Consider the following 24,512-nt stretch of genomic DNA (forward strand, 5'->3'; position numbering starts at 1 on the left):
TATTATCTAAATATAATAATTACGAAAAAAATTATAAATAAAAATTTATTGTAATTTAATATTAATATTACATTCGAAATTAGAATATTTATCAAAAAGAAAGTAATAAAAAATCCACTAAAAGGCGTAGAAAAGTTGTTATGTTCGGGGATTATAAATAATTTCTTTAAATTACAAAAAAAATTAATATTTATTTCGTTTATTAGAAATTCAGCATAAAAATTAAGCTATTTTTTAAAAAAATTATAAAAAAACAAGAAAAAACGATTTTTTGTTTTATTTTACTTTTTAAAAATAATAAACTATAAGTTGAAATGAAAATATAAGTTGAAAATTCGGTATAAAAATATATCTGCATTTTTTTAATATACATTAAATATAGATACCTAAGTTGGTTTTTAGGTCATTTTTTTATTACTGTGATAATTTTTGCACTTAATATTAAATATCACTAAATTTTTCTATTTAATATCAATTATAAATATAAAAAAAGGTAAAATTCGAAAATAACACAACATTTAGGTCCTTTGAGCCTTGAAAAAAATTTAATGATTTTTTACTTGCATTAAAGAAATATACAAAATAAACATAAAAGTAGCTGTCAACAAGTTATTTAAATTTTGAAATTAGAAGACTTTATAAAGAGTTTTATTTAATTTTTAGTTGATGAAAATATTAAATATTATGTATTGAAGTATTTTTTTATAAAGTGGAAAATGTCTCTATAAAATCTCGATTTATTTTAGGACTAATTGAGTTTATTTACTTGTTCAAATTGTTTCTTTTTTATAAAAGTATCTAAAGGTATATTGAAATATTAATTTTAGTTATTTTATATATTAATTATTTAGGCATGTACAAGGTGTTTCATATGAAGATACTAATCCCTAGGCGATTTTAAGAAGAATAGTTTTAGACTGGGTGTTAAGTACAGGTTTTTTTTATTAATTTTTATAATTTCTTCGATAATATTATAAAATTTAGTACAGGCCCTTTAAACATCGATATCAATTTTTTAATGTAAAATATTTCAAATTTTAACCAGTGTGATGTACAGGGTGTAAATAATAATATTTCCTAGACGTTTTTATTTTTTTTTACGCAAAATTGCAAGTCGAAATAAAAATAAATTAAGAAAATAAATGGAGTATTTAAAAATGAATTTCTTTTTATAGAAAAAAACAGCGGCAAATATTATATTTTCCAAAAAATATCTATACTTTACACACTGTATGCCACGGGTAGAAACACGGGTAGAAAAAAGCATCGGATAATTAAAACGGCCAGAATTACTAAAGGAAGGAGTCCTTGGATCACAGATAATATCAAACATCTTATTTATCTTAGAAATGGGGCCTTGTCCAAGTACAAAAGACAAAAAACTGAATTAAATTGGGAATACTATCGCCAACTTCGGAACCAAGTGACAGCGGCTGTTGAAATAGAGAAGAAGTGCTATCTCAATAACACCTTACAAAAGGGGGACTCCAAAAATTACTGGAAGGTACTACGTCAGCTGAACATACATTGCAAGCCTCAAAACACCATTCCTGACCACTTGGGTGACCCTGAAATCATAAATACCTTTTTTATAAATGCTGCATCTTCCAACGCGCCTAATCCAGAAACGTTGTCTTATTACCTACTAAATGTTAAGGAAGGGGTAGGAAACTTCGAGTTTCAGCTAGCAACGCTTGAAGAAGTTAAATCTACTTTATTATCAATGAAATCTGAGGCCATTGGGATAGATGGTATAGGCTTGTCGATGCTGCTCCACTGCTGTCCATATATTCTTCCATTTCTAGTGCATCTTGTTAATTGTTGTATTGAATCTTCAACTTTTCCCGATTCTTGGAAGTCCTCATACCTTATCCCTATTCCAAAAGTCCCTTCTCCAACTGAATTATCCGACCTTAAGCCTATTAGAATTCTCCCTGTCATCTCAAAAGTTTTAGAGAGGGTATTGGAAAGCCAAATCAGAACATACGTAAACAGATTTGATATCTTGCCGGTTATTCAGTCCGGATTTCGAAAAGACTTCAGCTGCTCTACTGCTCTTCTAAAAGTAACTGACGATATTATACAGTCAGCTGATTGTAATGAGTTAACAGTCTTGACTCTAGTTGATTACTCCAAGGCCTTTGATAAGTTAAATCACCTACTATTACTGGCTATACTAAAATTCTTAGGTTTTGGGGAGAGTGCTCGCTCTCTAGTTTGGCAATATTTGACCGGTCGAACTCAGATAGTGAAGCTCAATGGGAAGCAATCCTCGACTATGGATCTCTCTTGCGGAGTACCACAAGGGTCTATTCTTGGTCCTCTATTCTTTACCCTGTATACGTCTCAATTGTGTAAGAGTCTCAAATATTCAAAAGTCCATCTATATGCCGACGATACACAGGTTTATTTCTCTTTTCCTCCTAACAAAATCTTAGAAGCTAATGATAAGGTATCTTACGACCTTAACATGCTAGCAAAGGCATTGGAAAATCATTGTTTGAGTTTAAACCCAAGTAAATGTAAGGTTCTTCTTTTTGGTAGGTTGCATTCCAGAGACACATATGAGAAATTTGTTCAGATTAAATTGAATGGTCAACTAATAAATTGTAGTAATGTGGCTAGGAATCTTGGAGTTTTATTAGATGTTAAGTTGAGGTTCACTGAGCACATTGATCAATGTATTAAGAAAGCTTTTATTAACCTTAAGCTACTTTATAGTCAGAGGCAGCTCCTTAATAAGGAACTAAAAAAAGTTTTATGTGACAGTCTTGTATTGTCCCATTTCACTTACTGTGATGTTTTGTATGGCCCCTGCCTTTTGATAAGTGATATAAAAAGAATACAGTACATTCAAAATTGTTGTGTAAGGATAATTAAATTAATAGAATGAGAAAATTTGATAGAGGTGTGAGTAGTGAGTTACGCTTGATGAGATGGCTAAATATGAGTGAAAGGAGGTTACTACATAGTCTTGTTCTCTTTAATAAAATTGTCTTTAAAAAATGTCCTAATTACCTTTATCAGAAAATTAAGTTTAGATATGACGCTCATGTTTTGGACTTAAGAAATAAGCATTTTATTACACCTCCTCTTCATAAAACCGTTTTATTTGAGAGGAGCTTTAGTTACTGTATTCATCTGCAATATAATAAAATTTCTCCTGAGTTAAAATATATTTCACCTTCTATATTTAGGCGAAAAATAAGCAGTTATATTACTGATCTCTGTTAGCCTAGAGTGTTGCTAAATATCTATTCTTTAACTTATTATAAATTTCATAAGTCTGTGTGGTTATCAAACGTTGTAATGTTAATCGGTTGTGCATATAGGCAGTTCGAACTTAATATTTTGTAACTATGCAATTATTTAAGACACATTTTGAAATTCTTTGTAATATCTAAACTCAAGCTGATTTGTATGGTTAAGCTAGGAAGTAAGCTTCAACTTCGCCATTTAGAATTTACCAATTGTAAATTTTAATAAAGACATTATTATTATTATTATTATTATTATCTATAACAAAAATTACAAAAATTAAAAATTTTAAGTATCAAGCTGTAACCAATAATATTTACGTTTAAAAAAAATACAAAAACACGCTTTTAGTGCTTTTCGAAGTAAAAAGTAGAAAATAATTTTTAATTACAAAGAGTTCTTATTACAGTAGTAAAAGGTCGGGCAATCAATCATAATTAATTACCTCAAATAAAAATCATAATAAAATTTAAGTTATTAACAGAATAATTCAAATCAAAACAAAAAGTGTGGGGTTCATTTTACTTCATTTTCATAACTCTTCTCTCATAGACAGTTGCCAATAGAATAATTGTCATATTTAATATATCGCGCACCCCACTTTTTACTGTGATTTTAATTATACTGTTTTTTACTTGAATTTTTGAGGTAATTAATTTATAATTTATTGCCTTATCTTCTTCTACGGTCTTACTACTACGTACGGTCTTCTACTACATGTCCTACGAAAAAGGACAGAAACCAAATTTGTACTAAATTTAGTAAGAATTTTAAAAATATTTTAATTTTTAGAAAAAAACCAGCAGAAAACATAATATTTTTCGAAAAATGTTATTTCATCCTATTCTTCTTCACGTAATCTTATTCTTCTATACTTATAAACCTTCAAAACTTGCATAAAAATATGTAACAAATTTTTAACTTATTTTTTTCTTAAACACCTTGTAGCTCAAGAGAACATGTAAGTTTATTTGATTTTTTCTTTTTAGATTTATATAAAGATTTACTCCCTATTTATAATTAGCATCTTATTCTGAAACACTCTGTAATCTACATGCTAAACTTTTCCTGAGATCCGTAAAATATTTTTACATATGGTGATATATCCCCAAGAATGTTTAGTGCCGTTAGGGATAGGAGTAAAATATATGTACATACCTTCATTCGAGATAATAGGCTCTTAGAATTTAAAAATATTTTTTTTTACTATTAAAAGAAAATATTACATACTTTTCCTGTTAATAAGAGCGCACATTGATCGCTTTTCTGGGTTTTCTTGAATTAATTATCATCTGATAACAAAAATTAATTAAAACCTGTTTTTTTTTTACAAAATATAGTACTATTCTTACCTAAAACGCCAAAAACACAAAAAACTATAGCACAAAAAGCGGCAAAAATCGTCGCCTCCCGGGGATACTTCACGACACCTTCAATTCCTTCATACATCCTGGGTTTTTTTTTTTGAAAAAACGTCACAAACTCATTGGCCAAACTAATAAATAAACAATATACCTATTATTAGTTTATTATTGTTATTCACAATATCGTTTTCTTCGATCATTCGAACTTTGACACCGGCGCGTCGCGACCGGCGTTCTATGAATAGCGTTTGTCGATCCGTCGTTACTTACCCAGACCGATTGTGGGGTACTGACTGACTAATTGTCTTGTCCCAACTTGCGTCTGAGTTTTGGCGGGACTGTTATAGAGAGGGGATGAAATTGATTGATTATCCCCAAAAGTTAGGTTTTCCCATTACAATTTTAATGAATATTATAGAATATATATTAAAATTAAATAAAAATATAATAAAAAATATTATAGAATTTGCGATGTCCGAGAATGCATTTAAAGCAAAATTTAAGCGGCATTTGTTCAACGTATACATTTTCTCTTTCTAAACTAATTAAAAAACTATGAATAACTGAACTATGAATATTAATGTGCAAATTAATATTTCATAATAAAATTTAAAAAATGTTTTTTTTTTTAATATTATATACAAAGATAGAATTTAAAATGGATATTTCCCTCTCCTCTTTTTATCCCATTCCATTTTTAGGTATATGTTTCTGTTTATTTTTTTGCATACGATCTTTTTCAATTTTAAGGCCTCAACAGAATTTGGGGGAACTTCTTGAAAGTCACTCATTAGTCATTTCCATTATTACTATGCATGTAGGTACAAGTTAGGTACAGCATGTAGGTTCGACTTCCAAACACTTTCTTATCCTTTCTTGACATGAGTTTCGTACCCGCTGTAACATTGCTGGTGTCACTAATGAACAAGCAAAACAAATCCTGTTCTTCATTTCCTCTGGAGTTGTAGGTGCACTAGCCATTACTTTGTCTTTTATAAATCCCCATAAAAAAAGTCAAGGGGGGTCAAATCCGGCGAACGAGCAGGCCAGTTGACAGGACCACCTCGACCAATCCACCAATCAATTTTCAAAAATCTCATTTAAATAAGTACGGGCCTGTATGGCATAATGGGGTGGAGCTCCGTCCTGCTGAAACCATACATTAGGATTTAAATTTTGTTTAGTAGACGAGGTAACTGATTTCTTAAAAAATCTGTGTAGACCTGTCCATTTAAATGACCTTGGAAAAAATGCGGACCAATAACTCTATCCTTGAAAATACCACACCATACGTTTACAGAACAGGGATGTTGATTTGGTACAGTTCTCATCCAGTGAGGATTATTTGCTGCCCAGTAATGCATGTTGTGCCTGTTAACCTTTTAGAAAAACAAACAACCAAAACTTGAATATGTTCTAATTTAAATAAGTTAAATCTTACCTGCCCGCAATTATTAAAAGAAGCCTCATCAGAAAAAATTACGTTTCTCAAAAAATGGTTATTTTCACGCATTTTTGTTGAAATCCAAGTGCAACAATTAATGCGATTCTCAAAATCATGTCCGTAAAGCTCTTGATGAAGTGTAAAGTGGTAAGGATGAAACTTGTACCGGTGCAGAATTGTTATAATTGATGATTGACTAATTCCAGCATCTAAAGCAAGCCGCCTGGTACTGATTTGAGGATCAATAGCTACTGCTCCTAATACAGCAACTGCCTTATTTTCATCTGTTTGCGTTTTAATCCAATTTCGTCGTTTACTTTTTAGACTACCAGTCATACGACTTCTGGTCTCCAGTCTCTTAAAGGCCATATGAGATTTTGGAATATCCGGAAACCTCTCGGCCCACACTACTGCAGCCTCCCTATAATTTTTTCTGCACTCCCCCAAAATTAACAACATATCTACTTCTACACTGAAATTCGCTTCCATTTTGTTCTTTTTAAACACAATTTACTTGTTAATAACACGTCAAAATTTTTATGTGACACTGCCTGTTATGTTGCCATGGAAATCCTACTGTTACTAGGATTTTCATTTCCATCCATACTAGTAAAATAAACAGTAGGATTTCCATGGCAACCGGCTGTTATTATGGTAAAATATTCGAATTATTTTTAAATTTAATCAAAACATTTTTGATCATAATTCCGTAACCAGCAGAGCAATTTTAAAAATTTTTTGTAAACAGACTTCATATTTTATGTAGATTCGTATTTAAGAATAAAAAATACGTCATTCCATTTAAAATAAGGAAGTGACCCTCCCCCCTCTTAGGGGGGTGAAGGGACAAATGTCAAAAATATCACAAAAAGTGCCCCCCGGTATACTTGAAATGTCACCAAAATGTCAAAAAAAAATTTGCAGCCGTTTTTGACATATCGCATTGTAACACTTTAAAAAACTCACCCTGTATAGTTAATTTAGTAGAATTCGTCAGGGGGCTAGTTTTGACCCAAAATCCTAAAATATTCAAAAAAAAAATTAAATGGAATGATATGACCTTTTCATTATAAAAAAGTAGCCAAATACCATCCAAGATGTCAGAGAAACCCGTTTTCAATTTCAGGTTCCTATCCTCAAATATTGGGAAAATTAGATTAATGGATCTTTGAAGGACAAGGATCGCGCGGTAATTTTCCTAAAATTAATAAAAATTTAGCTAAAAAGTGAATAAGATGTTAAAGAGGTCATTGTGAGTCTAAAAATATAAATTATTAAAAACTATATATTTTCAGAACATTCAAGTTGCTCCAAAGGGATTCCGCGCATCCTAAATTTATTTAGTCACTAAATAATAAAATATTATTTATTATTATAGTTTACTGATCTGGATTGTGGCTCTAAGAAAAACAGTTTTTATAATAGATCTCGGCTAATATAAGAGCTACGACTTTGCGGATGGTCTTGTTGGATTCACAAGGACAAAATTAGATCAAAACTGTTGGAATTTTACCGATAGTGCTTATAGAAGCCGAGATATCGACCTCTAATGTTTGGAACTTTTCATTTTTTGGGTATATTCCTCCGTATCGAATTTTTTCTCCAAAAATTGATTTTTTCGGATTCAAAGTAACTATACTAGCGGCTTGCTTCCATAATCTACATCACGAGAACACCGGGTTATAATGGGGTTTAAGCAGAACTAAGAGAATGAGAGCACTTTGAAAATTCGGAAAAAGTCATCTTTTGACCTCGCCCAAAAATGGGCTCTAAAGATCCAAGATCAAGGCTAATATGAGAGATAGAAGATTGCAGATGGTCTCAGTGAATTTTGAAGGACAAAACTAAGTCAAAGCCGTTTGAATTTTACTGATAGTGTACATAGAAGCCGAGACTCTCGTCGACCTCCAAAGTTTGGAATTTTTAATTTTTCGGGTATACCCCTCCGTAGAGAATTTTCTCACAAATATAATTTTTTTTTTTGAATTTGACCTAATTACATCAGTGGATTGCTCTGATCACCTACATCACGAAAACACCGGGTTATAACGGGATCCGAGCAGAACTAAAAGAATGGGAGGACTTTGAAAATTTGGAAAAAGGCATTTTTTGGGCCCGTTTTTGAGCCCAAAAATGGGCCCTAAAAATGCGAGATCTTTGATAATATGAGAGCTATGAGCTTTGCGGATGGTCTCGTTGGATTCAGAAGAACAAAACTAAACCAAAACCGTTTAAATTTTCCCGATAGTGCTCATAGAAGCCGAGATATCGACCTCCGATGTTTCAGATTTTTAATTTTTCATATCAAATTTTTTACCAAAAATAACTTTTTTTCGAATTCAAGCTATCTATACTATACTACTATAAATGAGTGGAACATTTTCACATATCTGTTTTCATTAACAATGTACCTATGCTTATTTGTAATTACCCACTGCAATAAATATATAAATAACTTGAAAATATGTATACCTACTTATATACGACCTTAGTGAAGATCTAGATCCGGCTCTAAATTCATCATATTGCTACGAATAACTTGATTAAGTTTTCATTTTAAGTTAACAAGTACATATGTACCAAGAGTAATCAATTAAGTCAGACTTCAAACTATTTACTTTATATTTGGATCATGGCAGGACATAAGATAATCATAATATAAGGTAATTCTCACTAGACTATCGATCTTTATCATGAACGTAATGTTTTTGGTGTGAACATAGCTTGTCACTCGACGGACTTTCATGGTACCCCTAAAAGTTCAAATTTTACTTGCATTGATTTCTGCAGCAAATTTTCGGACATCAGCAACCGCAATATCAGAAAACGTTATACCAGGACAATTATCTTTCAAAAGCTCTTGAACGATTGATAATCCAGCAACTCCCATATACCAGTACACGATCTGCAGTGTGGTTACAAATTCCTCCTATACCATTTGGTGGTCCCTTGTCATGCTCGGCTTTAATTAAGAAAATATTCTTGAACGTGATTAACTAGGAATTACTTGTAAAGCTACAAGTGGAGCTTCTGAATATTCTTTTTAAGGTTCACTTGTAATATGTATTGTGTATAAATATAATAACCAAATGTGGGCTGGTTTATATTTCAATGATTCGGAGAGTGTACATATTTTACTGAATTATAAATTATAATACATTTTAAACATTACTACGTGTCGATGCAAAATGTAGCCTATAAGGCAAATAAGCAAAATGTAGCTTATAAGGCAATCTATGAACGTAAGAAAGAATACTATTCGTCATTCCGAGTTTGTGATCCGCGATTATAATATGTGGATGCGGCCTAACAATATTTACGTCATATTTCTCGCTGTCAATCGCGTCATGTGTCACTGTCACGTGCAAAAGTGTGGTTATGTTTTTGTTGTTGCTTGCTATTGCATGGAAATTTAAAATAATTTTATAAGAATTGCCTTTAAGTTTTTAAATATTACTTTATTACTAAAAACATTAGGATGCCTGAATGCAAAATTCATAATGTTGGATTTTATTCACCGGAGCCAAGCGCCATATATTCCATTGCATTGAATAGACGTGAAAACAAGTTGGCAATAGCCAGGTAAGACTTGGGACTTCTATTTACTTTATAAGCGGTTTAATTAGTAATTAAAAGGCAAATATTGTTCATTTTTATGTAATATTGTAATATTAATGTTTTATGTTCATGTCACACAATTTGTTAATAAATAAGTCAATAAAAACGCCCTAAATTTACCATGCTATTGTAGAATATCAAATAAATCTATATTCTGTTCTTTTAGATCAAACGCAAGCCTAGAAATATGGAACCTAACTCATATTCCATTCATTGAGAAAACCTTTCCCTGTGATTTGGAAAATTTTACTATTGAAGGCCTATGTTGGTCTCAGAATAGACTGTTTAGTGTCGGATTACATGGTTTTTTAGTAGAATATGATTTGTACAGCATAGGATTTAAAAATAAATGGGCTGTCACTGGAGAAGCTGCTACATGTATTGATGCTGTTGGTGATCATATAGCCATAGGAACGGAAAGAGGTTTGATATTAAAAATTTGTATATGATTAAGAATTAAATACATAATATTTATGCACAAAAGGCATTAACCTTTAAGTATGATATTTTTATATCAATATTTATATTATTTCAACTGTAACAAAAAATCTTAATAATCTTGAAAAAACCAATGTCATGTTTATGAAGGCCTTTGGATGTTCTGGAGCATTATTGAGTGAAAGGCACTGTATTAAGTGTCTGGCAGATATCTGTAATCAAGAGAGCAGCACACAGGAATACCCAGAAACGGGTATACCACATATGTTAGGCCCGATAAATTCACTTTTAAAACTAAATGTCGATGCAGTCCCTGTTGCATACGTTGATGACAATGGAGTCATATTTAAGAGTAGAACAGTGAAAGAAGCAAGGGGCAAAGTAACTACTGGTATAAACAAAATTATAAACTGGCATGTAACATTTAAACTTTAACTAAACCTATAGAAGATTAAATATATAACATTTTTACCACTAAACCTTGATACACCTAGTTTTGATAAAATATATCTGAAAAAAATCAACTAGTTCCAAGAAAACAAAATACTTAGGACATAAATAATACTTATTGATAAACACTTTAAATGTAGAGAACATATAGATTCCGTAGTAACAAAACTAAGAAAACTTTTATAGAATTTTTCTAATTGTAAGAGAAATTTCATCAGAAAAATGGTCTATATTGGTACATACAGCTCTTGTGGAATCATTAACTTCTTTAAGAACATGCTACTAACCTACTTCCAACTTAGTTATGGAATTATTGCTTTTGGGGAAACATAAAACAAATTTATCAATATTTTTAATCTTCAACAGCTTCATATTTTATCAGCTTGTTCATTTATGTATAGAAAAGAGAAAACAGATATATATGTTGGTCATTGTCGTAATGTAATATATGATCTGAAATGAATAACCATGTTCAATCCCAAAAAATTTGACATCTTATGTGCTCCTAAGTTTTTTGATCATATTTGATATTAAGTTACCTAGATAACATTTTACCAATTACTAGAAAACTTCAAATTGTTTATAATGTTTTATAAAGCATAAATGGTAATAAATTTGATTTGACTTGATTTATTATAATTGTATGCAAGTTTTAATGTTTACACCACCTTGTATATGATTTCAGATTACTGAATCTAATAGTTGTAAATTAGGTTTGATTATCTGTAATTAGCTTTACCATCTAGCTAGCATTTTATGTTAATTTCTTGAATATCTTTATTCACATTCTGTAATAAATATAGCGGTGTTATTTTTCAAGTACAAATTATAATAGCAGTCAAAGTCAAAGTGAAAAAATGCTTTAGTATCATAAGAAAATATTTATTGATAAAGCTGTAGGGAAAAAAATTAAATTGCCACCTAAAATATTTGTTTTAGGTTACAGTCAATGTCCTACAATAAACATAATTATATAAAAACATAAATATTTAGGAAAATATACAAAACATTTAATCTTAGATTATTTTAATTCTTAAATTAATAAACTAAGGTTATTATCAAAATACTACTTAATATAGTAATTGTTATAAGTTCCCAACCTTTTTCCTACACATTGATCACAGTAAATAATTAGTTATAAAGAAATTACTAATATTTTTCTTTAGGTTATGTTAACATCTATGAAGTAACAGAAGAAGGAGCTGAATTTAAAAAGTTCCTGGATAAACAAGAAGGAAGAATCTTGTGCCTCAAATATAATAAAACTGGAGAATTTGTAGTGGCAGGTAGCATTAATGCCATAAGAATTTGGAATGTCAAATCTGGACATGCTATACATAAAATGGTATTGGGCAGATCAGAGGCCAAGAAAGATACTATTGTGTGGTGCCTGGAAGTTTTAAATGATTTTACAATATTCAGGTATAAAAATATTTGGTTTATTTCAAAGAATTATTTAATAGAATGTTATTTAAGTGGTGATTCCCGAGGTGTTGTCACATTATGGGATGGCAAATTAGGGGCTCAGATAGAAAGTTACCAGTCTCACAAGGCTGACATAACTGCCATTTGCCTCGACGAAAACGAAGAATCAATGTATTCAGCTGGAGTTGATCCTTTGATTTCTAATTATCAAAAAGTAAAAGTTGGTAAGATAATATTTAATTTGTGTGCTATAGAATTACAGTTATTTTTATACTGTTTCCAGGGTCCAATGTGAAGTGGGTCAAATCAATTCAGAGAAAAATTCATGAGCATGATGTTCGAGCCATGGTGTTTAATAAGGGAAGACTATATTCGGCCGGTATTGATAGTTATTTGGTTTGTAGCTATCATCCTCCAAAGACATTAGTGAAATATGCCCCTGTGCTACAGAGTCCTTGTGTTTATGTTGCCCCATCAGACAAATCCGGAGAAAATAGATTTATTTTATTAAGGTAAGAAAGTTAACTTTACAAAATTGTCTCTAAAGTTCCTTAATAATTCCCTATAATTTAATCATCACTGGCATTTAATTTTATTTGATCTTATAAATTCCTTAAGCAAATTGATTTTCTCCAAAATCATAGTTAAGTAATTAAAAAAAAATAGAAATTATTTATTTATTTATTTATTTACGGAATCCATTTACAAAAGTGTTACATAGCATACCCATACAAACATATATATTCAGATACAAAACTATCTATAAATCAATGAAAGGTGTAGATGAGTTAATTAATTAAAGCCCTACGAAATAATATTCTCTAACTGCCCCTTAAAAGATGTAATCCTAAAGTCAAAAAAGCTTATCTGTCCTGACAGACCATTAGCACTTCGAGCCATTCGTGTAATTGGCTCATTAATACCATAATTGGTATGGTGGAATGGGACTGAAAATATTTCTGATTGTCTATTCAATCTGGAAGGCACACTAAGTTTAAAAAAAGACAATAACTCGGGACAATCTATAGTAGCATTTAAAACCTTATGCATAAAACATAAGTTGAATAATGTTCTTCGTGACTCTAATGTGGGTGACCCACTGATAAGCCACCCTTAAAAATTTATTTTGAGTTTTTTCAATCCGTTTAATGTAGCAGGTATATGACGGGGACCACACAATTGAGCCATACTCCAAGATGGGCCTAACAAGAGAGCAATAAAGTAATCTAAAAGTAAACAAAGACAAATTAGTTGTAGACCGTTGGATAAAACCCAGCATTTTCATTGCCCTACCAGTCACCTGATTGATGTGACTCTTAAAAGACAACCTGGAGTCAATAAATATTCTTAAGTCAAAAACCTCTGTTTTGACACCAATTGCTACATTATTTATTTTATAAAGAAAAGCAATAGGGTTTCTTTGCTTAGAAAAAGTAATCTTATGGCACTTATTGATATTAAGGGACATTCTATTCAAGTGGCACCAATCAAAGAACAAATTAAGGTCTTTTTGTAGGAGCACAGCATAAAAAAGGGATGTAATAAGCCTAAGCTAAGCTTCACATCATCAGCAAACCTTAGCACACGACAATTTTGAAGTTTCCAAACTGAATCAATCAAAAAGAGGCAAAACAAAACAGGGCCTGAGTGAGAGCCCTGTGAGATTCACTGAAGAAGAGGCCCCATAATACCTAAAGCCCTAAGCTTCTGTAAGAGTACCCCATGGTTAACCCTATCAAAAGCCTTGGAAAAATCTGTATATATTGAGTCAACCTGAAGTCCCTTCTCCAAGCAGCGGTAGAGGTAGTTGACATACAGCACCAAATTAGCATCAGTAGATCTGCCTTTTATAAATCCAAATTGCTTAGGATTAAATAAAGATTTAAAACTCCAGGCAATCCTATGACTGACTAGGCAGTCAAGCAGCTTTGGCAACTCAGATTGGTTACACACAGCCCGATAATTGGAAATTTCATTTCTACTACCAGATTTAAAAATGGGTTTTAGAAAACTTCTCTTCCAGAGAGTGGGATAAGAACCAGTACCTAGAGATTTTGTTAAAAATGAACAGTATTGGTTTCGTAAGAACACTAAACACATTTCTTTAGGAAGAATGCCGGAATCCCATCCGGTCCAGCGCAGAGCTGAAAGGTTTGGAGTTGAGGAGTAGATCACATTATAGAAAATTAGACAGACTAATTGGGAGTTTATGCAGATGTGAATACAACTGTCAAGGCCTTTTGTAAAAAAGCTGTATATGATCTATGTATCCAAATAATAAAGAGTAGTGCAAAGTGATATCCAGTTTGGTTTAATATTTCTATAATTCAAAAAATTACGATAAAAATAGGTTACATAATATTTATAAAATGATGAAAATAAAAGCCATTTATTTGGAATTTAAAATTATAAAAAACCTCCAAAACCACATTGCTTCTATTCCGCACAACATATGGTCAAATTTTAAAATCATATATTAATATTTCAGTAGATCATTGCTTAATACTTTGGTAGAGTCTTATATTAATGATATGGGAATTAACCCCGATAGAGTATAAAGTCTAGTTGGTTGGACGATACCATCCTTGCTTTATTAGTAACTTCTGCCTAAGTATTTGATCTAATGTTAAATTAAAGATAATAAGTGTTCAAATGATAATAAATTATATTTTAATGTAAGTAAATTGCATTGACTTATGTCACTTTTCTGCAAAGTGTAATTACTAAATTAATATAATTTGTATCATGAACTTAAAATTAATTGTTATCTGATGCAACTGATGCTAACACTCACATTCGACTATGGAATACTGCAGAAGTGTTCGAATTATAATATAAGGTTATTATATAACACGATGGGCCTTTTAAACAACATTTCGGTCAATGTGCTCTTTGAAATCCAATTAAGAATCATGAGTGTTTAATATGTGATTTGCATTACACATTTTCTAGATATATGCATTGTTTAATGTTTATAAATCTCTGAATATATTTAATTAAAAGCCCAAAGAAAAGTGAACAACAGTAAAATTCTTGATTTTAAATCATCGTATTAAAAATACCTTGCACTAAGTTCATCCAACTGGCTGTGTTCCTATCAGGGTACCATATTATTGCGCTATAATAAATCCTTGTAAAAAATTCAATCAGTGTGCAATAGTTTGTGTAACCTGCAATAAAGAGCACTTATTTTTTTTACATTAATTTGCGAAAACTGAGGATTCAAAATAAAGATTAATAATCTTTGCAAAAGAATATCTACATAGCAAGTAATATTGAACTTTTTCGAATGGTTCACTTAAAATATTAGTTGGAACTGTTGAAGTTGAAGTAGAGATTCAAAAAGATCTTCTAATTGTAAACATAATATGGTTATAGTATTAGAGGTTTCTAAGTTCAGAAAAGAAAATCCAACTTTCTAAATTTCATGTAATGAAACAACTATTTAATCATTGTATTACATCTCCCTTACATAATTAGGTACTATAATTTCGCAATGATCTTATCTGGCCAATATGACTTTAGATTATAAGAAATATCTTTCTCAAACAATAATTACTATTATAACGTCCAGAAAGAGCGTTCAAAGTTCAGAAAATGCTAAATGCTCATTTTTACTACCTGTGTACTTAAACTTTTTGTCAATAAGCCCTGATTTCAAATCTTGAGAAAACCACAGGAAGGAAATTTATTAACTGAAATTTTGTCTTGTATGCCATAAGTTTACAAGATTGTAATGTTTGCTGGAGATTTACACATATGTTATCTAGTTAATACAAACTATCAGTGTTAGTAATTATTTTAGGCATTCTAAACATGTAGAGCTGTGGAGTCTATCTCAATGTGAAAAGGTGAATCCAAATTACAGGGGAATTGTCAAGCCCCTAACGAAACCCAAAAAACTTGTTGTTATTCAAAAACTTGGTAAAAATTGGAACGAGGAAGATGAGCCGGAAGGAGTGTCTTGTGCGTGCATATCAGCTAATGGAAACTATATATTCGTGGGCACAATTTCTGGGTTTAGGCTTTACGCATTTACTTATGTAAGTTAATTACTACAATATTATATATCATGTATTCTATAGTTATTAGGGACCAAACGGATTTTAAGATTTTTTTTTAATGAAAAGTATTTTACCTTTCATATAATTAGGCGCGTAAAAGATGTAACTAATAACATACAATGAAAACTATTACTTTTGGTGATTATTTGATTAGAAATTAAAGCTTTTAACATATTCATGGCCCTTCTAGTTTAAAATTTAAAAAAAGTTATTATAAAACAAAAAATAGCAAATGCGGTATTATTGTTCCCAGAATATGATTTTCCATTGAAGTTCGTAACAATATACCATTTAGAATGAGGTTAAACCGGAAGTGACTGAAAACAACTGAATATGTCAAAAGGTTCCTTATAACCATTCTACTGATAGATCAAATTTCAAACAAAGTCTACTAAATTACCTATCGTATTGGTTTCTTTAAATTTATTTGGTACTAATTGACTATAAAGACGATTATTAAATTTTATGTTTTAGAAAAAGGAAAAACCAAACCTGTCAAAAATTGATGATTTAGATGACAGTAACATCCCCTGTGTTCAGGCAGTTTTCAATAATAAAACCAACCAGTTGATTGTTGCCCTAAATAGTGGAACCATTGTTGTATACGATATGGACAATTCTGATCCTTTTATCAGTCAAAGAATTGAAAGAAATCGAGGTAAATAAACCCATATGCTATTATTTAATCTAATTTTATTTAAAAAACGATTCAATTTTTTCCAGCCCATTTCTCAGATACAATAACCCACTTAGTAGTTTCAAACTGTGGAAAATATTTAGTTGCCGCAGATGTAAGAAGTAATATTGTTGTTTATACGTTTGATGCCGACGATGGATATTCCTTCTTGCTAAAATTGCCGAGGTGTGATATTGGAGTTACAGCGCTTAATTTTAGTTTGGATAGTAGTTGTGTACTGGTGGCGTATGCGGATAATAAGGTAACAAATGTCAGTTTTCAATGATAAGGTATAAAATAATACAGTCAAACAACTACTCTAACCGCGACCAGTCATTGAAAAAATTTGACTTATTAGGATTTTAGTTTATTAATTGAAACACAAATTGCTTCCTCTAAGTATAATATCTAAGCAGAAACATGTTTATCCAAAAATTCAATTTTCACGTATTTTTAGATTTTTAAGGTTGTGCAATCGGAAAATTTTTATTACTTTAAATAACGGAGTTATTCAATTTCAAAGTTTGCTATTTCCTACTATTTTTCAACGTGCACACGGAGCGATGTTTTCTTTCCCTTTCTCAATGTAATTTGTGTTTCATCTGTACAAACTGTTACTATTACACATTTATTTTATCTTCAAATAGATTAAAGGTCTAAATTAAAGAACACATAAATAATTCAATATTTTTCAGTTGCAAAAGTATTTACTTGTTCCAAAGTAAACAAACACTGTAGTTTATATGAATTTTATTAATTTTTTTGTTCGTTTTTTAAAGTTCACCCGCAATCAAAATTTTTATGTGCAATTTTATTTTTATTAAAATCATGGATATTGCAACGCTAAAACATTATTTATTAATAAAAAACTGTAAGCAATTTATACAGCTAATATGCATTTTTCGTTGGTATATGGGGAGGTTACAAATACTTAACTAATTATCAAAATTGAATTTTAATAATGACAACTTCGAGGCTTAGACTCTATAGAAGTTTGTTGATTTGACTCTTTTCCTTCTATCAGATCACTTTAAACTATCCCGATATTCAAAATTCCATTAGATTTTTTTTGAAGTCCGAATTTCTTCATGAAAAATATAATTTTTATCAGTAGTATTTTAGAAGTTGACGGTCATTAGATTTAATTTTTTGTATTTGGGCAATTAATTTAGGATTTTTATGTCATCGTGTCAGGTAAAAAAAAAATTAGTTCAATCATTTGTTACACCACTAAATTTTCATTCAAGATAAGAAAAGAGAAAACATATTCTTGATATAGTTGGCAATGTGATTTATTTATTTGCACTTGTACCACAGATTATATTACACTGTGTAACTAATTCTATTACAAAGAACAATCCTAAATTTAAGTTATTGCACCGAACTATAGATCAATTACATTGCTTTTAATATTCCTTTTAGTTGGGATAAAGTAATATTAAATAAGTCTATTTTATCCAGTCTATCTCACATACTGACATACTGAAGTCTATCTCACATACTGAAAGGATCAGAATTTAGATGTCTTGTTATCAAGCACATTTGTAATGAATTGGAAAAAGTCAATTGCATTAATTTATTATTTAATTTAATAAGTGAACGGGTTAGCGCCCAATTTAACAAAAAAGTAACATTAAAGTATTGAATAAAAAATCAAGTTTAACTTATATGGACATTTAACTTATATCTCAAATTAAAGATGTCAAGATTTGTTTTATTTGTATGTATCATCATCCTATTATTACAAAGTTCAGTGAAAGTGTGAATGAAATATATTACTTTCACATGTTAATAGGAGCACGAAAATTAAACAGTTAGTGTATTATAGAAATTTTGCGTAAATATGCTTAATTTTATCAATATGTGTCCCATGATAGGGTGATCTAACTAAAGATGTATAATAATTTTATAGTAAATATATTATCAAAATCTTCAGTATGTCCCTTCAAAAAGCCAAGCATTTTATATACCTTGTTACAGCAATATTCAATGTGATGACTAAATGATAATTTCATCATCATAAACTCCAAGGCCTCTGGCGATATTACAATTTTTTTTACAAAAATCCGTCAATTTTGTAAGACTTTAATATCGGATTATTCCTTTTTGCAAATTGAATGTACTAACACTTATCATGGTTAAAAAACATTTCTTTAGACCATTAATTAAAATTGTTAAGATCGTTTTGTAGATATCGTGTAGCTTGGGGACCACCAATGGTAATGAAAATCTTGAGGTTTTCGACAAACAAAACAATTAAATAGGCAATGTTTAAAGCATAGAGAAATGAAAATATTGAATGATAAATCAGGTAAACAACTGTCTGCCCTGAGGAACACCCGATGACACTTTAAAAGTTGATTATCGTTTATATAATTATTTGAAACCTGTTAGTAAGGTAAGACTTAATCCATCGTAACACAGTATTCTTGTAACTTGAGGATGAAAAGGTCGATATCAGCCTTGTCGAATGCCTTGGAGAAATCGGAGTATTAAATTAATAACATGTCCACACTCAAGCAAAGTAAAATGTTAATTGTAATAGATTTGCCTTTTAAGAACCCATGCTGCTTTGTTATGTTAGACGATTATCTAATCGCATGCTTTAAGATGTGTCTAAGGATTCAAATAGTTTTGCAAATTGGTCGGTAATTTTTTATATCGTTTATTCTGTCACTGTCACTATTTTTCTAATTTGTACTGAGGAAAGATAATTTCCATTCATCCGGAAATTTACCTAAACATGCCCGATCTTTTTAGATTTAAAACAGATGTGTTAACTGTGTTTTTGAGGTGAGAAGATGTAAGAACATGTGTTTTTTTTTTCTATTTTGTATATTTTCATATGCACTTGAAAAGTGTATAGCACAGAAATGTTCTGCTTCATAGCAAATATCTTGTTATTATTTTTTTTTTAATTTACATAAGTGCACAAATTTTAGTATTATTTGTGATATTAGATTCTATATTATCAATATACTTCTTGTACAAACCATCTGCCCGCATCGTACTACAAGTGCTATCAAGCAACAGAAGTTTTGTTATTCCTCCTCTCTAGAGATCCAGTCTGTCTATATTATTTTTTTTTGCAAAATTTTTATGTAAAAAACATTTCTTTTTAATTTAGGATCACTAGGATTCCCCTATCTGAAATTATGTATAATTTTTACCCTAGGAACCTATGTCAATGATTTGTTTTAATACGGAATTAAAATTTGATATAATAGTTGATCCCAATTTGAGCAAAGCAGGTAACCATTAATCCCCTCATATTATTTTATTTATTTACTTATTTTAATTATCTTGCTTAAAACGTGTATGTAAATTACAAAAATGTATAGGTTTTTTTTTTAACCTGAGCTTCCTAGACCAACTATGATTTTTCTAAAACTATCTAAATTTTTGTAACTTATGTCTAGGAAATACCCTGTATATTAACAGAAATAACGTGGTATTTATTTATTTTTAGATTCAAGAATACAATATTAAAATGCAACGATTCACCACTTTATGTGATCAGCTGGAATCTTCCCCCTCTTGGAAACTGAGGTCTCATCCCATTAGAAATATTGCTTTTGATTCAAGAGATAAAAATCTGATTTTGGTTCACGACGACAGCAATATCGTGGTAATTCGAAAAAATCATGTAAGACGATAACGCAATTATCTGTCAATTCGCAATAAATTATGGCGATAAATATTTTTTTACAGATAATCGTCGATAATCCACCTTCCGGGAAAGTTGCCAGAAAGAATAATAAGCCTTTGATAAATGGAGATTGCGGAAACGGGGATTCACTTAATATTACCACAATCCAAAAATACAAGGTAACAATTAAAAATTGATGAATTTTTGTATTTTGTAATGAGTGTTTTCTTTTAGCATTTGGTGCATTTATCAACGTTATCGGAAAACGAATTAGTAGCAGTAGAAGTTAATCCATTGTCGATTTTAGAGAAGCTGCCTCCTGCCTTTGCGCAAAAATCGTTTGGTGCTAAATAAATATTACGATTTAAAACATGTTTTATTTATCAGAAAACAATTAGTAGGTTTTATATACAAACGAAGTATGTATGAACGATTCCAGGTAAGTAGAATGTAAGTGGTAAATAGTAAGTGGATGCAAAAACCACTTGAAAAATTATTTTTTTGCCTCGTTTTGCGTATTTTATAAAAGAGATAAATGTTTCAAAATTTGTATTATTAAATTAAAGTGGGAATCCCATTTTTATTAATTTAAATATTTCATTTTTATTTTTACACCAGAATTCTTTTTTAAGTACCTTAAGGGCATAAAAACAAAAATGGGAGTTGATAAGCAAAAGAAGTAGCGAAATAACGCCAATAATTTGGATCTTATTTGTTTAACGTCTATGTAACTTTAATGTATTTATGTTCCAACTACTGATTGAAAGTAACCGAACAACATATTTTTGTTAAAGTTGGTAACTGTTAAAAGCTGACACATAAGCATAATACATAAATTCCTATTAGATTTTTCGGGCATAAAATACCATACAAACATAAATGTCGCTAGTTTTGACTTCGGTCGTCGTAAAATTGATAAATCCCGCACTATATTCAATGCATAGCCATTTTTTTTCAATTTACTAAATTTGGTATATAATTATTAACCCTTTAACTGATTTGGACGAATTTATTCGCTATGCCGTAAACTGCTCTAGACGAGTAAACTCGCATCGCTAATAAAAATAGGATTGGACTGCTCCTGACGAATATATTTGCAAGCGTTGTTTTCGTGCCTCTCTCGACTCGCCGCGGGACGCGGGACTTGCGCAAAGTATCCGAAGGATGGGGATGATATGATGTAACAGGTCTTGTGGCGTGATAATCTAGTGTAGTGTTCCGCTATTTACTAGTACGTTTGTTTGATTATTTGGCATTTTCATCGGTCTTTTTAGCTTTTAGTTAGTGAGATAATTATGTCTAAAAACTATTTAACAGATAGGGAGTTGGAAGAGATATTAGCTCGGAGTGAATATGACGAGATTGACGAGCCGATGGAGCTTGACGTAAGTACAGAAAAAAAGGTTTATTAATTTATATTTTGTAATTATGAGATGTACGCGATCTTCTGCTTCTACATTGGTTTTTTATCTTCTAGAATAAAGACGATTGGACGATGACATCATCATAACGCCCGCTGAAGAAAATAATATTGAGGAATTTTTTTCGAATAGAACAAACTTAGTGGAGTCAAGTGAAGATTCAGACAGCAGTAGTGATCAACCAGTGCAAGCTGCAGCGTTTCAAAGTGAGAGAAGCTTTTTATGGACAACTAAGGCTTTTGACCCAAAGGTACATGAATTTGACAGCATTGACAGCAAATTGTGGATGCAAAATCGAAGGTACGGAAAATTCAGCTCTAAAATATTTTGAATTTTTTTTTACCCAAGAGTTAGTAGAACAAATAGCGACCGAAACTAATAAATATTACGACTATTTATTATTGCAAGACCAATCTGAACATTCACGTATCAAGAGGTGGCGGCCAGTGGAATATAAGGAGATATGCTCTTACTTTGCTGTAGCATTACTAATGCCACATGTAAAGAAAAACAAATCAAACTCTTATTGGTCAACTGATGATTTTATCAAAACCCCAATTTTTAGCAGACTTATGAAAAGAGACAGATTTTTACTAATAACGAAATTACTTCACTTCACTGATAATAATGGTCCCTTACCTGAAGAAAAAGATTCCTTGCAGAAAGTAAGGTTAGTTGCCGACCATCTAAAAAATAAATTCAAAGAAGCATTTTGTCCATTCAAGAATATGCGTATTAACGAAAGTTTTTTACTTTTTAGAGGTAGAGTTTTTTTTCGACAATATATCCCATCGAAAAGATACCGGTTTGGAGTAAATTTTTTTTTATTATGCTACTGTGACACGAGTTATATACTTGATTTTATTGTCTACACTGGTGCCTCGACAAACGTAAAGTAACCTGAAAACCCGCTTGCAGTAAGATGGCAAGATAAAAGGGAAGTTAACATGTTGTCAAGTTGCCATAAACCTGACGTCGAGGAGACAGGAAAGACAGACTGTCAAACAGGAAGAAAGATCATGAAACCCAGCTGCATTGTTGATTATAATCAACACATGGGTGCCGTCGATAAATCAGATATGCTCCTTTCTTCTGTAGAGTGCGTTCGCAAATCAATGAAATGGTACAAAAAAGTATTTTTCCACTTATTAGATTGCACGGTTTGGAATGCCTACCAATTATATAAATGCAATACCGTGCATTATGTGTCAATTGAAGATTTTCATCTAATGCTGATTAAACAAATTATCGCGAAATTTCACACACCAGTTTCCACTCGTACGGTAGGTCGCAGATATGTGTCCAACTTGTGATGTAGCACTTTGTATAAATAGTTTTAGATCATGTAACTCATCCAAAATGTTTTTTTTTTTATGATACCATATTGAACGTGTATAACATTTATTAAAATAAACTAGCATTTAGAAAACTATTTTGTATTTTTTTTCGGTAAATATAAAAAAAAAATCATTTATGAATATGGTAAATTGGACCAAACTGCTCTTGACGAATATATTCGCAAGCCGCAAAAAAATGGTAATTTTGGGCGACCACTTCAATTTAGCACCGCGCAGTGAAAGGGTTAAACCGCTTTTATATTAAATTTTTTTATTTGAGATACAAGCCAGGTAGTTTCTATTTAAGAAATAATAAAATATATTGCTCCTATTGCTTGTTACAAAACATTGGCTCATTCATGTAGGCTGTGTTCTTGATAATATTGAGAAAAAGAATTAAATATGGTGTGTAACCAATTAAAATATTGTCTATTCACGTAGTACCGTAGCAATAAATCAAATGCAAGTGGCCAATATCCGTAATATAAATTAAATTAACAAAAAATCCTTGGGTTTTGTTAGTATTTGCATTTTAAGTTTTACGAAAATTATTTAGGAATGCGACAACATTAATAAGAAAATCTTTTAAAATAATTTTACTTTTTTTACGGTTATAGTCAACTTTTTCTGATTTGTTAAAAAAGACTGAAAATTTTGTTATGACTAGCATACAAATATATAAGGATTGACGTTTTTTTTTTGTTTAAGGACTTAAGTAACTCATCAATTTCTGCTGCTATTGCTGTTGCACATACATATTCCGATGGAAATCCTATAATAATGTATATACTCTAATAAAATCCTAAAAATTAAAATTTTCCCGTTGTTTTATACAACGTTTTTACCTTCATATGATACAAAAATATGTTTTTGACTGCTAGTAATTTAAAATGTTTAGTTTGATATTTAATTTCACGTTGTCCTAATTAGAAAAGCTCATAAATTTTATTACAAAAAATAATTGTGGAGATAACATGATGTACATACATACATAGCTTATTGGCAGTAAAATTAGTGAAACTCAATTAAAGTACAGTGTGCAACAAATAGTTGTTTGTTGTTAAAACATTGTATGTAATTAATTTGTTTGTATTAATTATTAAATATTAAAAAAAATAAGAAATTTTTGCAAGCGCTTTGATTGCAATATTAAGCGTTGCGTGGAAAACAAAGTTGTGAAAAGAAAGACGAGGAAACTACTGAATTTGGAATCCCTATTTCTTAATGATTTTATTAAATAAGCACAAAATTTTAGAAGGAAAAAGATAACATGTGTAAACGATAATTCCTTATAAGGGGTCCTACTGAGCACATTAAAAATATTTCTCTAACTGGAAGCTTGGAGAGCAAGCTAAAAAACTTAAAACT

General features: G+C 30.6%; 2 protein-coding genes across 3 annotated transcripts in view; one reads left to right on the plus strand and one right to left on the minus strand.

The window, feature by feature from the left end:
- LOC126739588 (protein trapped in endoderm-1) overlaps positions 1-4,923 on the minus strand; it is a 42,265-nt gene extending 37,342 nt beyond the window's left edge. Inside the window, exon 1 of one of the 2 annotated variants that reach the window (XM_050445341.1) lies at positions 4,611-4,923. In XM_050445341.1, the coding sequence (XP_050301298.1) occupies positions 4,611-4,707 (97 nt within the window). In that variant the 5' untranslated portion in view covers positions 4,708-4,923. Of the gene's footprint in view, positions 1-4,488; positions 4,553-4,610 lie in introns of those variants that run through there. The other variant, XM_050445342.1, reaches the window with a different exon arrangement.
- A 4,506-nt stretch (positions 4,924-9,429) lies between these two features.
- LOC126739849 (U3 small nucleolar RNA-associated protein 4 homolog) lies at positions 9,430-20,756 on the plus strand. Its single transcript, XM_050445666.1, has 11 exons — positions 9,430-9,648; positions 9,851-10,107; positions 11,739-11,994; positions 12,049-12,221; positions 12,281-12,509; positions 15,803-16,040; positions 16,536-16,719; positions 16,785-16,999; positions 20,207-20,383; positions 20,449-20,565; positions 20,621-20,756. The coding sequence occupies exons 1-11, from the start codon at positions 9,545-9,547 to the stop codon at positions 20,738-20,740; spliced, it is 2,070 nt and encodes a 689-aa protein (XP_050301623.1). The 5' UTR covers positions 9,430-9,544; the 3' UTR covers positions 20,741-20,756.
- Positions 20,757-24,512: the final 3,756 nt, after the last annotated feature.

Source organism: Anthonomus grandis, chromosome 8 (assembly GCF_022605725.1).
Source record: "Anthonomus grandis grandis chromosome 8, icAntGran1.3, whole genome shotgun sequence".
Taxonomy (NCBI): domain Eukaryota; kingdom Metazoa; phylum Arthropoda; class Insecta; order Coleoptera; family Curculionidae; genus Anthonomus; species Anthonomus grandis.